Here is a 15,226-nt window from a genome sequence, read left to right on the forward strand (position 1 = left end):
GTGTTTAAATTGTATTCAGTTTGATTCTGTGAAAGTTTTATATTTTATTAATGAGTAATAATGTTAATAACATATTTTTAACGAGGAAAATCCTTGCTATAATTGTTAATTTATTGAAATAGACTCATTATTCTTTTATAAAATAAAGGTAAGTTCAACTTTCTCAGTTCAATTAGTATAAAACAGATCGAATTTTCATGATAGACATTTCCACAGACATTTCGTTAAAACTAGAAAGGCAAAATTTCACAGAAGAAAACAAACAAAATAATGGGCAATTAAAAATATGACTGGACATTTTCTTTTTTATCCTTTTCTTATTATAAAATTTTATCGTACTTTGTATCATTTGAAGTCCATTCATCTCTGTCTGTCGAACTTTCGGTCGTTTTTTGTTGCGGTATCCAACAGAGGTAAGCGATATAATTTAAACCTAATTTTGACTTAATAGAACGCGCAAATGCGTAACTGCCTGTATAATTAATTTAAAAGTTTTAAACAAATGGAGTAAAAAGAAAAGCGAAATAGCAGATGGAGTGCAATGATACTTCATTTATACTAGTCAACGAAATGGCGACTGTTTACTCATGTGATGATCGGAGACAGCCAATCAAACTCGAAACTGCACAATGGTCGCTAGGAAAAGAGTGACGCTACCGAAATTAGCAAAGCAAGTAGCCTCTTTGTTTTGAAAAAAAAATTGTAAATGTATTTCTCTGTGCAATCGCAAACTAACAATTATAATAATTTACCCCTTAAATTTACCCTGTTCAAAAATTTACTCTAGTTCAAAAAAAAGAAAAAGAAAAAGAAAAAAAAAACACGTAATATAAATATTTTTTAAATTTTTCAAGTAAAAAAAAAAAAATGTTTTTCCTAATACAATTTTGCTGTTCGTAAAATATATTTAAAATATGAGAGAACACTGAAAAAGAACTGAATAATTTTTTTTAATTCAACGCATTTGCGCATTACTCTAAAAAATTCAATAAAATGCACTTTCCTTTCCTTTTAACCGTTCCTTTCCTTTCAATACAACACAGTTTTAAGGGCGGCAACACAGTTCGTGTAATGCGATGTTATCAAGGAAACTAATAACATGAATTTTTAGACAAAAACGTTATTTTAAATAAGTCATAGGATCGGAAAATGATTTCAAATTTTTACCCTACCATCCCGTAAGACATGGTGCCCAGTACATCATTAAAGTCAAATATGGTGCAGGTGGGTGACCACTTTGATCAGCCTACGAAGGAACTAAGGGTTCCTTCTTTAACTGTTCTACCGTAAAGTGCTTGAATTCGCGCTACTAAAGTTGGGAAGTCATCCAACACCTTCTAGATGGTAGAAGCCCTTTACGCGTATCACTTTAGTAGTCTAAAAGAACGAGCATAAAATGCACTGTGTTGTTACAAGACAGATATCTTTACATTGGGACTACTGCACTTCACTGTGGGGGTATAAGAAAGATATCCTTACGTTCGGACTACTAAACGGACTGCACTGTGGTGGAAAATTAAGAAAAATGTTGCAATGTTCGGACAACTATACGATCAAATTTTTAATTTCTTGTGACCGTTGGGAAGACATACTCCTTTTTGGAGGATGTCGAGCCATCCTCTTTGCAGGATGATCAAAATTTGTGATGACATGTCTTCGAATCATCCTCAGGGATATTTCCCAGACCGTCGCCAATTACCCATAGTGCAGTTTGTGACATAGTGTGACATAAAAAAATTACTTCCTCTAGTGTGACATAAATAAACTACAACTTTCCTCCACCTTATGAAATTCTACCATGTAATAGCGATAAGGTAAAGAAATTACTGTGTTAAATTTCTCAGTGTCTACTCAATCAAATATTCAAAAGATACGTTTTTCAGGATTACCTCCAAATTCGTAAGGGTAGACTCGTTAGTACTCAATTAGTTAAGTACTATATAAATGTGTAGGAAACATCGTAAGTTGTTTTACTTTTTAGTTAAAAAGCTTACAAATTTTAAAAAAGAGAAGAAATCAATGAGTTTTTTTTATCAGTAAGATCAGTTCTAATCAGTAACAGTTCAAGCAATAAGAACAGTTCAAAAAAGATGTAGGCATAAAACTGATCCTTTATTTTCTGACAATAACAATGGAGTTCAAATTTAATTAGCAACACAAATTCTAGAGCAAATTTATAATTCTTGTCTAGAGACAGGAATTAATGTAAATTAAAGTGTTAAGTTTTCTAAAAATATTGTAAAAATATAAATTTTTGACCTAGAGGACCAATTTATGAAATTCGTTTTAACTGACATTTTAACTAACAATGTATTACCACCAAAAAAAAATTAATGGTGTCTAGATGTTTCGAAATGAAAATACGGAGATAAAGCTTAATTAGGCCGACTATTTGATAACATCCTTAACAAATGACAACGCTAGATAAGTTATATTTTACCGTGTGAAAGATTTTTAGAAAAAGTAATTCAGTACCCTTCTATACATGTTCAAAAATTAACGTACGAAGCTGCGCCAATATATTTTAAAAGTAGAAAACAAGTATTTGAAACTTATTTACCTATCCTTAAAATAATTTTTAAATATTTTTAAATATGTACTTAGGTTTTTATGAAATCTATCTGTATCAAAATGTCAATATCCTACACGTGAAATATTGAAATGTCTAAATATTGATTTATAACAAACGAAACGTCGATAGTTTTTCACATAAATTTATTTATTTAGTTGATATGATGTTTCAATGAAAAATGTTATGGTGTTATTCAATTAGAAAAGCATATTGCATAAGCATAGTGAATATTTAGCGCAATAAATATAAATATCAAAAGAATGACTGCTATAATCTTTTTTAACTTTCTCTCTTTTTGAAAAGTGCTATCAAGTATTATTTATTTTTGGCCCTGTGGCAGAATTTTTTCTGACTTTCTGCGACAAACCTAATTAGAACCAATATCTTTCTGCAAGATATTTTTATCGTTATAAATGTATGTGTAATGAATTTATAATAATAGATGAAATTCGTGTTTATAAAATAGGTCTACATGCATAGAATAAAACTGTGTAGATTTTTTTTCTTAATTTCATAATATAAGTTTACATTTCTTAATAAGTTTAAATTGTTTAAGTATAAATTTGCATAATCTTCGATAATAACGAGAAGTTATAAATGTATAGATCTGCAGACAAAAATACTTACTAGAGCATAAATAAAGATTACCCAGAACCTGTAATAAGATAGAACTTATAGAAATAGCTAAGAATGGACAAAAAGATTAAATTTATAAAACAAGATAACTGAGTTTGAAGTATCAGTTTAAAACAGTATGATTTAATGTTTCATTATAGTAGTTATATCAGGTACAGAAACAAATCTGGTGAAAAAATTTATATTGAAGTTGAGTAATCAAAATAATAAAATAGTATTGACTATAACCGAATTCTAAAAGCAAAAAAATTAAAGCAATGTTTGTTTCAATTTTTTCTACATCTAATTAATTTTATCTAATTAATTAGATTAATATTGTACTGACTTATTGAAAGATTTTTTTTTAAAAAAAGGAGGTAAATAAAACTTTTTTCGTGATCAGATTAAGTTCAGAACGAAAACACTACACAGCGCTTGTGATTTCGCACTGTATTGTGTAAATATATAGCACTGATTCCACACGAAGTATGCAGAAGCAGTTTCCGACTCAATATGCTCAAGTCTATTCAACATCTCGAATAGTTTAATCCCGCGAATAGTTTAATCGATCATGAATAAACCCACTCATTTGACTGTTTTAAGAAAATACTTATACTTATCCGAATGCGCAGTTTGTAATACTGATATCCAGTTCTAATCTTGCAATGGTCTTGGACAATTTCAATGTTTTATTCAAATATGTTTTTTTTAAACATATCTCTTCAATTGTGAAAATTTTAAACGTGTTTAAGTCGGAGTTGCATTCGGAATTGAACATTTCTACTACCAACTCCACAACTTTGATCATAAACTTTCTAAAGAGTTAGCTAACCCACCACATAAGAGTAAATTGAAAAAAAATTCCGGATCACATTACGGTATAAAATACTGATACTTTGGCTGCATCTTCCATTTTAAATCAATTTTACCGTAAAATCCATTTTTCCTTAAAATATAATACGATATACACTGAAGAGCCAAAAAAACTGGTATACTTGCATAATATCGTGTAGGGCCCAAGCGAGCACGCAGAAGTGCCGCAACACGACGTGGCATGGATTCGATCAATGTGTGAAGTAGTGCTGGAGATAATTGACACCATGAATCCTGCAGGGCTGTCCATAAACCAGTGGGAGTAAGAGGGGGTGGGGATATCTTCTGATTTTGGTTGCCAGCGGAAGTGTCTAAATTCAGAAGAGTGCTCTTGGATCCACTCCCAGACATGAACATTATTGAACATATTTGAGCTGCCTTGCAACGTGATGTTCAGAAGATATCCCCATCCCCTCTTACTCTCACTGATTTATGGACAGCTCTGCAGGATTCATGGTGTCAATTATCTCCAGCACTACTTCACACATTGATCGAATCCATGCCAAGTCGTGTTACGGCACTTCTGCGTGCTCTCAGGAGCCCTACACGATATTAGGCAGGTATACCAGTTTTCTTGGCTCTTCAGTGTATTATACAGTAATATTTATGTAATTAAAATAATTCAGTGATTTTATGGTAATTATTATTCTAAAAATATCGATATATCGAATTTTTGGTTCTGTAGCATGCGCCGATAAAATGGATTTCATTGTAAAAAGTACCGGCATCCTGATTGCCGGTACTTTTTATCGTATTTTTTACCGCCGGTATTTTTACTGTACCCGGATTTTACAGTTTATAATACGGAATATCTCTCATTAGTTTAAAACGCATAGTGGAACTTTGAAACATTAAATTTTAACGTAACAATTAAATAAAAATTGTCCTCCAATGATAATTCAAAATACGCAACGAACTAAAAATTCAGTCAAAGATGGAAAAAAAAATTTGAAAATAGTTTTTGTTATGTTGTTGTAAAATGTAATATAATTTTACGTAATGTTAATGCAATGTACTGTAATGTAATGTAAATGTAATGCAATACTGTAATGTAATATAATACAGTAATGCAATGTAAATGTAATGTTAATATAATGTAATATTATTTTAAAATGTGATTGAAAAAATGGCAAAAATAAGTCACTTTATACATCAGTTAAGGAAATTACAAACATTTGAAATAGTTTTCTATGTACTTAGTATTTTAATTTGTTAATTAGCAGTTATTAATTAGCAGTTAATTGTTAATTTGTTAATTAGCAGTTATTTGTTAATTAATTTTGTAAATTAATTTGTTAATTAGCAGTTATTTGTTAATTAGTTAGTTTTTATTAGCACTAAAGATTTTAATTATTTAATTTCACATAAAATATCAGTCAGTTTGGGTTTTTTTAAAATTCAGTTTAGAACCTATCATTTTGAAAAGTTAATTGTTTTATAAAATTTCCTTCCATTAAAAGAAATGTTTCACATGAGCCGGAAAACGATAGAAAAATATTTTTAAAGAAGACTTAAGAAGTAACTTCTTAAGTGTCATAAAGAATAAAGAAAATGAAAAGTAAAACACATAACCATAAAAATAAAATAAAACTTTTCATATGAAATAAATGGAGGAAAAAAAATCGTTGTGTTTGTGAAAACGGTGCCTTCGCGAAAGAAATGGAAATCTTCAGATTTATATTTTCTGTAAAATAATCTTGTAGATGCTGCTTATGTTCAAAAATAGAAAATTATATATAAATAACTGCCACTTTCAGATGCCTTGAAATCAAGGACAATGCATGCTTCTTTTCTTTGCTCAGAGTGACCTTAAATATGTCTTTTTAAACATGATTGTGAAGAAGCGACATTTCTCGAGCGTGTTATGTCTACACAACAACAAAAAAAAATTCAAAAACAAAAGCATGAAAATAATCAATACAATTTATTGCCTCGTTCTGATAGAGTCAATATTTGTCAGTCGAGTTTAGTTTCCTGATCGTGATTGGCTCGACGCCAGACACAGCGTTTAGAGCAGTGCATCATTTAAAGTGGACATTAATAAAATATTCATCAAATTTAGCCTTAATTGATATATTGCTAATACATTACAGCCAAGGTTGAGAAACTCTGAAGGAGTGGAAAACTGTTCTTTTTCTAAATAACCGTGCTATTTTTCGAACATGTTTTTCTAATGGAATATATCTAAGGGAATAAGTACATTTTCTATGACGGTTGTCGAAAATTCAACTTTTCTGTCCATTGTTTATTTAATGAAACTAACTGAGTTGACAAATTTCACCCATGTATTGTTATTCAAAAAGGTAAGCAGTAACTTTATTGTCTCTGTTGTGGAGTTGGAGTCGAAAAAAATTTTTGCAGCAGTTGGTGCCGGAGTCGAAAAATTTTGCTCGACTGTAACTCCGGTTAGTAAAAAGTTGCTAGATTAAGTGAAAAAAGGTTTTTGATCTTATGAAAAATATTTAGATAAAAACTTACAGTTATGTGAAAAAAATATTTGTTAAATGATTATTATGGCAATTATATAAATTATGACTTATCACAAATTTTATTAATCAGGTTTTGAACCTACCTTTGATCGAAATATAATAACAATATAAAATTCGTTAATTATTGTTTTTTGATTCATTTGTTGCGGAACCAAATTTGTTTAGTTAAGATTAGATGCAGAATATAAATATAATGTATCGATTTAGTAGTTTCCTTGTTCATAAAAAACTCTTCTTGCAATAAGATGTTTGTTTATATATGAATGAACATATGAAATAATAACATTCATCGCCTTACTAATAATGTTTTAGCACAGTTACAATATTTTCTTTTTCAAATTTATTTCAATTCTTATGTTCAATAAAATGTAATTTTAATAAAAATGCTTTTAACTCTAATCATACGTATATAAAGAAATGTATAATTTGAAAGAGATAATATTTTTGAAGCAACTTATGCGGAAAGAAAAACTCTGGTAAAATTTAAGTACTGTATGGTAATGACGTTTCTAGTTTAAAAAAAAGCATAATTCTGGTTAACAAAACCAAAATATACTATATATAAACTATTTATTTGGTAATTTTTCTGTTCATATGGTAAAGGTTTATCTGAAATAATGGTTTTCTAAATAAGATTTCGTATAACCACACATCTTTAGTAAGAAATTCAAAACTGAAGGGTAAATATAACTGAAAAAATATTTTTTATGCCATACTCGAAGGTATCATAATAAAGTTACTATATTGTACCACATTTACCTAATTTTGTCACATATTATAAACCATATTTCGAAATTAATTTTACCGAAAAAATTAACAAATTGAAATGGTTAAAATTACCGAGATTTTTATTGTTCCCATAAAGGCAAAAATACGGTAAATTTTACCATATTGTGTTAGTTTGTACCATGTTTTTTTCTCAGTACAGGTGTATAAGCGGCCCCCTATTTTTTTTTTTAGATTTTTGGTAAGTCGGGTGTATAAATCGTCGGGTGTATAAATTCATGGATAAAAATATCTTAAATTAAAAAAATAAATAAAAAAAAACAGAATTCAGCACAGCTCCTGATAGTTGCTTTAACTTTTCTGAAAATATTTCCTGGTTAATGCTAAAGCTTTGACTTGCCACATTTTGTCTAGACTTGGTCCTCTATGTCTTAGTTAGAATTGTGTATCTTCAACATCGATTAACTGTAAATGACCAATCTAAAATGAAATAAGTTAATTTATGAAGTCAGTATCACTTCTTTATCATTATCATGCTTTTCGTCTTGCATTTTTAAAGAAAATTAAATAAGGTTCAATAGCTTTTGGCATTATTTTATAACCATCGTTGAACAGCCAGCCGAATTTTTTGGTTTATGACTACTAATGTTCAACTCCGAAGTCTAATAATTTTGAACCCGATCCAGAAGACAAAGGAGCTCCAGGATCAAGTATTGGATGAAATTTGCCTACGTGGCAGATTTTTTGGTGGAATTAACCAGCATTTGCGTTACAGTGTGAGGAAGACCACGAAATCTCCCACTGTTAGACTGATGGCAAGGAGACTCTAACCCATGATCCGGCTATCATTGAGGATATTTTACGTCAGCGCTGTGTCCTAGCAGTGGTCGGTGTAAACCGGGTGCGGTATTCGTATTGACCAGCCACCGCTTTGATTCGAACCCGGTTCACCTCATTGGAAGGCAAATGCTCTATCCCCTGGGCCACCATTGTTCTTTTTGGCATTATTTATATGTATATCCGTTGTTGAACAGCTGACCCTATTTGGGTTTACGGCTACTAATGTGCAACTCCGTAGCCTTGTAATTTTGAACCTCAACCTAGAAGGCAAGGAAACTCCTTGATTAGTACCCCAAGAGATATGATTTGTTATGGGAACATGACATTGCCCCAGGACCCTACCAACCAGGCTATCACGTCCTTTTTTGGCATTATTGCATTTAACAGTAATTTCTGTTTTAAAAAAAAATTTTCAAGAATTGAGATGAAGAAGAGAGATAGAAATTTGGTCCTCAAAAATTGCCCTCTTTTGAAATGCATTATAGGATGTCTAAACAGAGTCAGGAAGTAATAACTTAGCTGGTGGTCATCTTACATCGCTTGGTAAAATTAAGATGTTAAAAATATATAGAGAAAGCAATCTTCATTTTTCGCTTTCCTATATTAACTAATACCAGAAATAGATTAAAACTTTTTTTGCATAATATTGCTTACTAAAATAGCCAAAATTGTATAACTAGTTAAAAACATGCAATTTTTGTATCCATAATTTTACCATTTTGTCGGTGATTTCGAAATTTTTCGAAACAGTGGACGTCACGTAATATACCGTACAAGATTTTACCGTATTACTTACATCTTAATAAACAATTGTATTTTGGTTCGTTAGAAAATTCCAGTCTTTTCCTTTTTTAACCATCTTACTAAATTCGTGATATTCGCTTGGTTGACCGTTTTTTTAAACTATATTGAAAAAATATTAAAGCATTGATAAACATAAAAAACGCTGATCATAATGTGCATCAGCATTTAAAAATACAGTAGGCAGTACGTACAAAATACTATGAAAATAATACAATAAAATTGTAGTTCTTAATGAGTTTTTCATTAAAAACTATTCTGTTTAAATTAAAAAAATAAATTTTAAGGCATTTTTGGAAACTAAATGTTTTTGTTTTTATTTATTTACTATTTGTTTCCTGCAGTTTGATCTAAAATGCATTTCAAGATATTTTTTTTATAAAAATTAAATACAATGAAAGTTTCCATTATTTTTCGGAATCATCCGATGAAACCGCTGATTGTTTCGGCTTGATAATAAGCAAATACTAGGCTATTAGATATAATATCATCATTCTATCGTTATTTTAATCTTGTTAAGATAAGCACAATATGTCTGTTCACAAACCATAGATAAAACTAATATTAAAAATTCTTTTATTTTTTTTAAACATGATTTTTTAATGTAATAATTACAAAATTGCTTGATTTTATTCATTTAATCAACTAAATCATAACCAAGCATAGTTAAATAAACATCATTAATGACTACATTAAGATAGCACATACTTTCAACTTCTCGTATTTTTAGTACGCTATCAGAGTTTTAAATTTTAAAATTATGGTTGAATAACAGCTCAAGTCTGCGCATTCAATTAGCCGTAAAGTTTACTGTGAAGAGCATTTTTTTACTTTAACAGTTTTGAAACCGTTTATAGCTAGTATGGTTTAAAGAAAAAAACATGATTACAAAATATACGGCTTTTTAATCATTTACAACTAGCATGGTTTCAAAACCGTAAAAAAATTTAACTGGACTTTGGAGACAGTTTAGCAGCCTTGTGGTGCTGCTATCTATGGGTGAATTAAAGTATCATATTCTAATAGCCCAGGGACATAAATTGAGGAGTGCAGGACGCTGGAAACTCTTCATGTGTTGAACTAAATATTGCGGTGTCAACTCTGGGACTAAAGAACACTGGGACTTATTTATGGTTATTTGACTATTTTGTTTGAATATGGCAAAACAACAATTAAATAAATTTTTATTGCACTATTTTTTTCGAAAAACAGTGCGCACCGGAAAGCTGTAATTGCCGCCGGTACATTTAGGTTAGTTTACCCTGATTCATAATTACAGGGGATTAAATTAGATTATTACAGGTTTCATTCGATTTAAAGTTATTATCATAATACTATTTTTCTTAATTTATGGCAGATGGTGATTAAAAATAATCTTAATATAATTAATTCATTATGATTACAATTATTTCATACTCAATTTGTAACGAATAAATTTAAAATTTTCAAATAATCATTAATTTTATGTTGAATCATTTAAATAATATTAGAAAATGCGATTGACTTCTGCTCAGAAATATGATGCTTAGAAAGTAAAATCTTAAATTTGATGAGAAAAAAATTCACACAAAAAATTTGTTAATTAAATTAAATTATGGTATTAATAATTATTGACAATAGTTACATAAAAAATTATTCATTCTAATTTTTAACACTTTCTTCATATTCCAGGATGCTTTTAAAATGTATTTCTTATCATTATGGTCCTGAAACAAAAATCACAAAAACTAATTTTTTTTAAAATTTTTCATTGTAATTGAAAATTATAAAATCATTACCTTTTTACATAAAAAAATCACTTTGGGAAATCAGAAAAATATAAAAAGATACATAAATATTATTTCTTTTATTATAAATGTTTACAAAATGTTGACCAATATACTGGACCGTGGGTTTGAGAAGGATATTGCTCGCAAACAAAATACAAGAACATAGTTGCAGAAACTGGTGTAGAAATTATTGTAGAATAATGACAAGCAACAGACGGAATATGCTCAGTTAAGATTTTTTTATGTCATTACGTTTGAATCCATACTTTTTGAAAGACTTTCATGTACAAATTTTTTTATGCCGAACATTTTAAAATCACCTCGCTTAATACACAATTTTACAGTCAACGCCAACATGGATCAATAAAAAAATCATACATTTTTAAATAAAAATTAATGTTTGATTGTCACAAAAACAAAACAGAATTAAACATTAATAATGGAAGCAAAAATGTATGAATAAAGTAAAAATGGACATATTTTAGCTTCGGCTAAACTCAAAATGACGGAAAAAAACAAGAGACAAACATGATATATCAATGAGGAAAAGGTAACAAGCATGTACGGGAAGAGAACCACAAGTGTTAAGATGTAGAAATTAAATTAAAATAGATTTACAAACATTAGAGGAAAGAATAGATTCTAGAAAGATCATGAACTACATTATTAGAATTTTTGAAAGTATAGAATGATTCTCAAAAATCAAACTCAGAAGTTGAATGATTTTAAAAGAAAACTCAAGCATATAATTAAAAATAATTTTTAATTAATTAAAAGATTATTTAATTTAAAAGATATATCTGAATAATATACCTAAATAATAATAACTTATACTAAATAAACATAATAACCAAATCATATAAATACCGAACAATATAAATATGCATAAATATACCATATGCGTCATAAAAAGGGGCATGAATGTACAGAAAACATTTTACTTTATTTTTTACAGAGATTACGTGACCAAGTCCTTTTTACCGACTTATTTTTTAATTTTAAATTTTAATTCATCCAAAAATTACTTAAGTTTAAAAGGCTCGTATGTAAAAGTTTTTCCTTTAAGGGCTTAAGCACATTATATTAGCATATAATATTTTTTATTGCAATGTTTGCACTGAAATTTTTCGCATTTCCCCCCATCTATCATGAGGTTTGGTTTATTGGTACAACATACATTTGCAGGTTTGTGTGCTCAATTAAGGCTTATGAACCTTTGCCAAGTAGAAGAGCAGATAGCACAATACAGAGAAGGACATCACAAAGAATACATTCAGGGTTACGCGGGATTCGAACCCGCTACCTCCACGCTTAACAGAGCGTTTGGCGGGTGATACAGCTCTGCCAGGGAGGCCCCTATCATGAGAATTAGGTTATCAAATATTGTCACGTAGCTTAACTATAAATGAAGCTTTCCCTCATTAGGCAGACAAAAATTAAATCAAATCTGAAGTAATGTAATCAATGAAAAATGTAAGTCGAACATATGTTACAAGCTGAGAATCATTTTTTTTGGTCTTTAGTCATTGCATATATATAATAACATAAATATTAAATCTACGCAGTGGGTATGGTGGATCTACTTCGCTGACCACGACTTTTGACATGCTTCGTTTCCCTCATCTAAAGCTAAGAGCCAGATCGAACTACTCTCTCTTCCATTGCTACGATCTTGGGTTCATGGTTTCACAGCCAGGGAAGGTAGGTACTTTATTTACATCGCGCTAGAGCAGCACAATGGGTTATTGGCGACGGTCTGGGAGGCATCCCTGAAGATGATCCAAAGACGTGCCATCACAATTTTGATCCTTTGCAGAGGGGAGTGCTCACCCGGTTCCTTAGCCTGACGATCTGCACTTGAAGTTGATCACTTTACTGTAGAACAGTTCTACGAGGACAGATACCGCACACCCTCTGTCGCAAAGCAGGCTGATCAAAGTGGTCACCCACCCGCTTACTGACAGCAGCCAATGAGACTGGACTTCAAGGTTTTACTGGGAAGCGTGTTTTTACAATCAGCCTTCTGCGGGACCACAGGCATAGAAATACACACCTAATTGGATGGTTGAGGAGCGTAGTAAGTAAACTGGATTACTACTGCCATCATCTGCCCTTCAATATTAATTGTGTTAGAGTGCGCATGCTCCAGTATTGTTTCTGGATCGTCATTCAACTTCATCTTCGAGTTTGGTATCATTGGATAGCTCTTAAAAAATATTAAATGGGTCTGTTTTGTTTTTTTTTTTTTTTATACGATACAGATTTTTCGAGATATTTGACCATTTCCAAACTTTTTTTTACACCCTGTAAATTGAAAAGTCAAAGAAGATTAAAAAGCAAAAAAGAAATAAATATCAACTCTTTCATTAGTATTCTCTAAAAAAGATGAAAAAGTTATATTAAAAACGCCTGAGATTTGGGAGAGAAGTAGTGTCTTTCCACTAAATACTCTCAAGCATGAAAACAGCTGGTTCGATTTCTGCATGTATTGTTTATATTTAGTTCCTCTGTTAACACTTTATATTTTTAGATGCTCTTTTATTATTTATGTTCTGTACTTTTCAATTTCATAAAAGCTTATCAGACGATCTAACAAAGTCAGAAGATTTGTGTACGACTGAATAAGAACTTAACTCCACACAAATCTGCATATTTATAAATTATAAATCAAAATTTCGACGAATAATAATATTGACGAAAAACGATCTGTAAAAGATTACGAATAATTACGAACCAAGAATTAAACTTATTGTATTGTTTTTGAGCAGTTAGGGTTAATCCTTGTATTTCAAGCGTCTCCGTATCATATAAGCCAAGTAGACAATTTCGCGTCCAAAATGATTATTTTAGAAGAAAATGTTCGTTGCAAAACTGATTGACTTTTAAAACTTTTCATTTTGTCCCTTTGGCTATAAGTTAACAATTGAAAATAAGTGTTTTACGAAATAAAAGATTGGGATATAATTTTTTTTTTATCTACGTCAACAGAATTTTATCTATCAATATTTTGACAAAAAAATTCAATGGTTCAATATTTTGACAAGGTAGATAGGTTTTTTATTTACGTCGTGCTAGAGCTTCACGATAGGCTATTGGCGACGGCCTAGGAAACATCCCTGAGGATGTTCATCCACTGCTGAGGGGATGGTTCCCCCACTTTAGTAGTCCAAATACCTGCGTGGGAAGTTAAGGACTTTATGATAGAACACTTAAACGAGAACCGATAACACCCTCGGTCCTTACTCAGGCTGATGAAAGTGGTCACTCACTCGCTTGTTGACCGCTGTCTGTCTATACATATGCAGGCCTGTGCTGTAATTACAGAAAAGAACTTATGAGACCTATTTGATTTGAAGAACAAATTATAAAATCTGTTCTTCAATGAAAAAAATACCTCAGTTAAGAAAGTTACTCTGCAAATGGGAGAATGCAACTTCATCATTAAAGCCTAAGCTAAATTTTCTAAATTTAGAAAAAGCACTGCCTATCTGACCGACTGATCTCGAAATTCCTCCAAACGCTCTGTAGAGTACTGCGGTTGAAGCTTAAAATATATTTTTGTGATGTCCTTCTCAAAATTGAACTATATGTTTTCAGCTTAATGCTTATAAATCGTAATTTATGCCTGCATATGTATTAATAACAAGATATAAATAAATATTAAAAAACATTCTTTTAAAAAATATATTTATACTAAAAAGCTCTGGGTAGATAGAGAACTTAAACAAACAATTTGTGAAATTCACCATTATTATTTTTCACCAGATTCTTAGAAAAATGAGCTTAAGGTTGGTTATTTTAACATAGACCTGAACCAATGACCTTCTCAGTCACAAGCGGTCAGTGTGCGGGTGGGTGACCACTTGGATCAGTCTGCGTAGGGACCGAGGGTGTGCGTTATTGGTCCTCGTTAAACTGTGCTACCGTTAAGTGCTTGACTTCGCGTGCAGGTCTTTGGGCTACCGAAGCGGGGGTGCCATCCCTTCTGCGGAGGATCAAAATTGTGATGGCATGTCTTCGGATCATCCTCAGGGATGTTTCCCAGATCGTCGCCAATAACCCATTGTGCAGCTCTAGTGCGGCGTAAATGAACTACAACTACAACCCCAATATCTTCATATTGCCGTCATTCAGATACATATTTTTAAACGCATGTAAACTCTTCCTTTTTTCTCATTCATTTATTCATACTACCCAGTTAAGAAAAGAAAATCACAGACTGTGGCACAAAACGTTGCAAGTTCGTACCCTACAAGAACAACTAGGTGAGCAAACTCTTAATTGATGAAAGGCAAGCTTTATAACGCAGAAATCCAAAGGCTTGTGCACTTCATCAAATTCTTTGATTTATTGGTAAAACATGCAGTTGCGTCTTGTGTGCTCAATTAAGGCTTAAAAATCATTGTTAAGTGGAAGGACATCAGGAGTATCAGCGGAATTCGAACCCGCTACCTCCACGTCACGAACATCATTTGGCGAGCGATACCACTGGTTCATAGAGGTTTCTTAATCTCTTTGACAGATCTAGAAATAGATTAAGT

The 15,226-nt window shown here is 31.0% G+C and overlaps 1 protein-coding gene across 2 annotated transcripts in view; it reads left to right on the plus strand.

Annotated features, from left to right (window-relative positions):
- Positions 1-5,879: 5,879 nt before the first annotated feature.
- Positions 5,880-15,226, plus strand: part of LOC107442867 (serine/threonine-protein kinase Sgk2) — a 49,440-nt gene continuing 40,093 nt past the window's right edge. The window contains exons 1-2 of one of the 2 annotated variants that reach the window (XM_087156931.1): positions 5,880-6,363; positions 12,251-12,386. In XM_087156931.1, coding sequence (XP_087013057.1) covers positions 6,344-6,363; positions 12,251-12,386 — 156 coding nt within the window. In that variant the 5' untranslated portion in view covers positions 5,880-6,343. The remainder of the gene's footprint in view (positions 6,364-12,250; positions 12,387-15,226) is intronic. The other variant, XM_043050317.3, reaches the window with a different exon arrangement.

The sequence above is a fragment of the Parasteatoda tepidariorum genome, chromosome 2 (genome assembly GCF_982258835.1).
Source record: "Parasteatoda tepidariorum strain Cologne lab strain chromosome 2, Ptep-v5.0, whole genome shotgun sequence".
Lineage (NCBI taxonomy): Eukaryota > Metazoa > Arthropoda > Arachnida > Araneae > Theridiidae > Parasteatoda > Parasteatoda tepidariorum.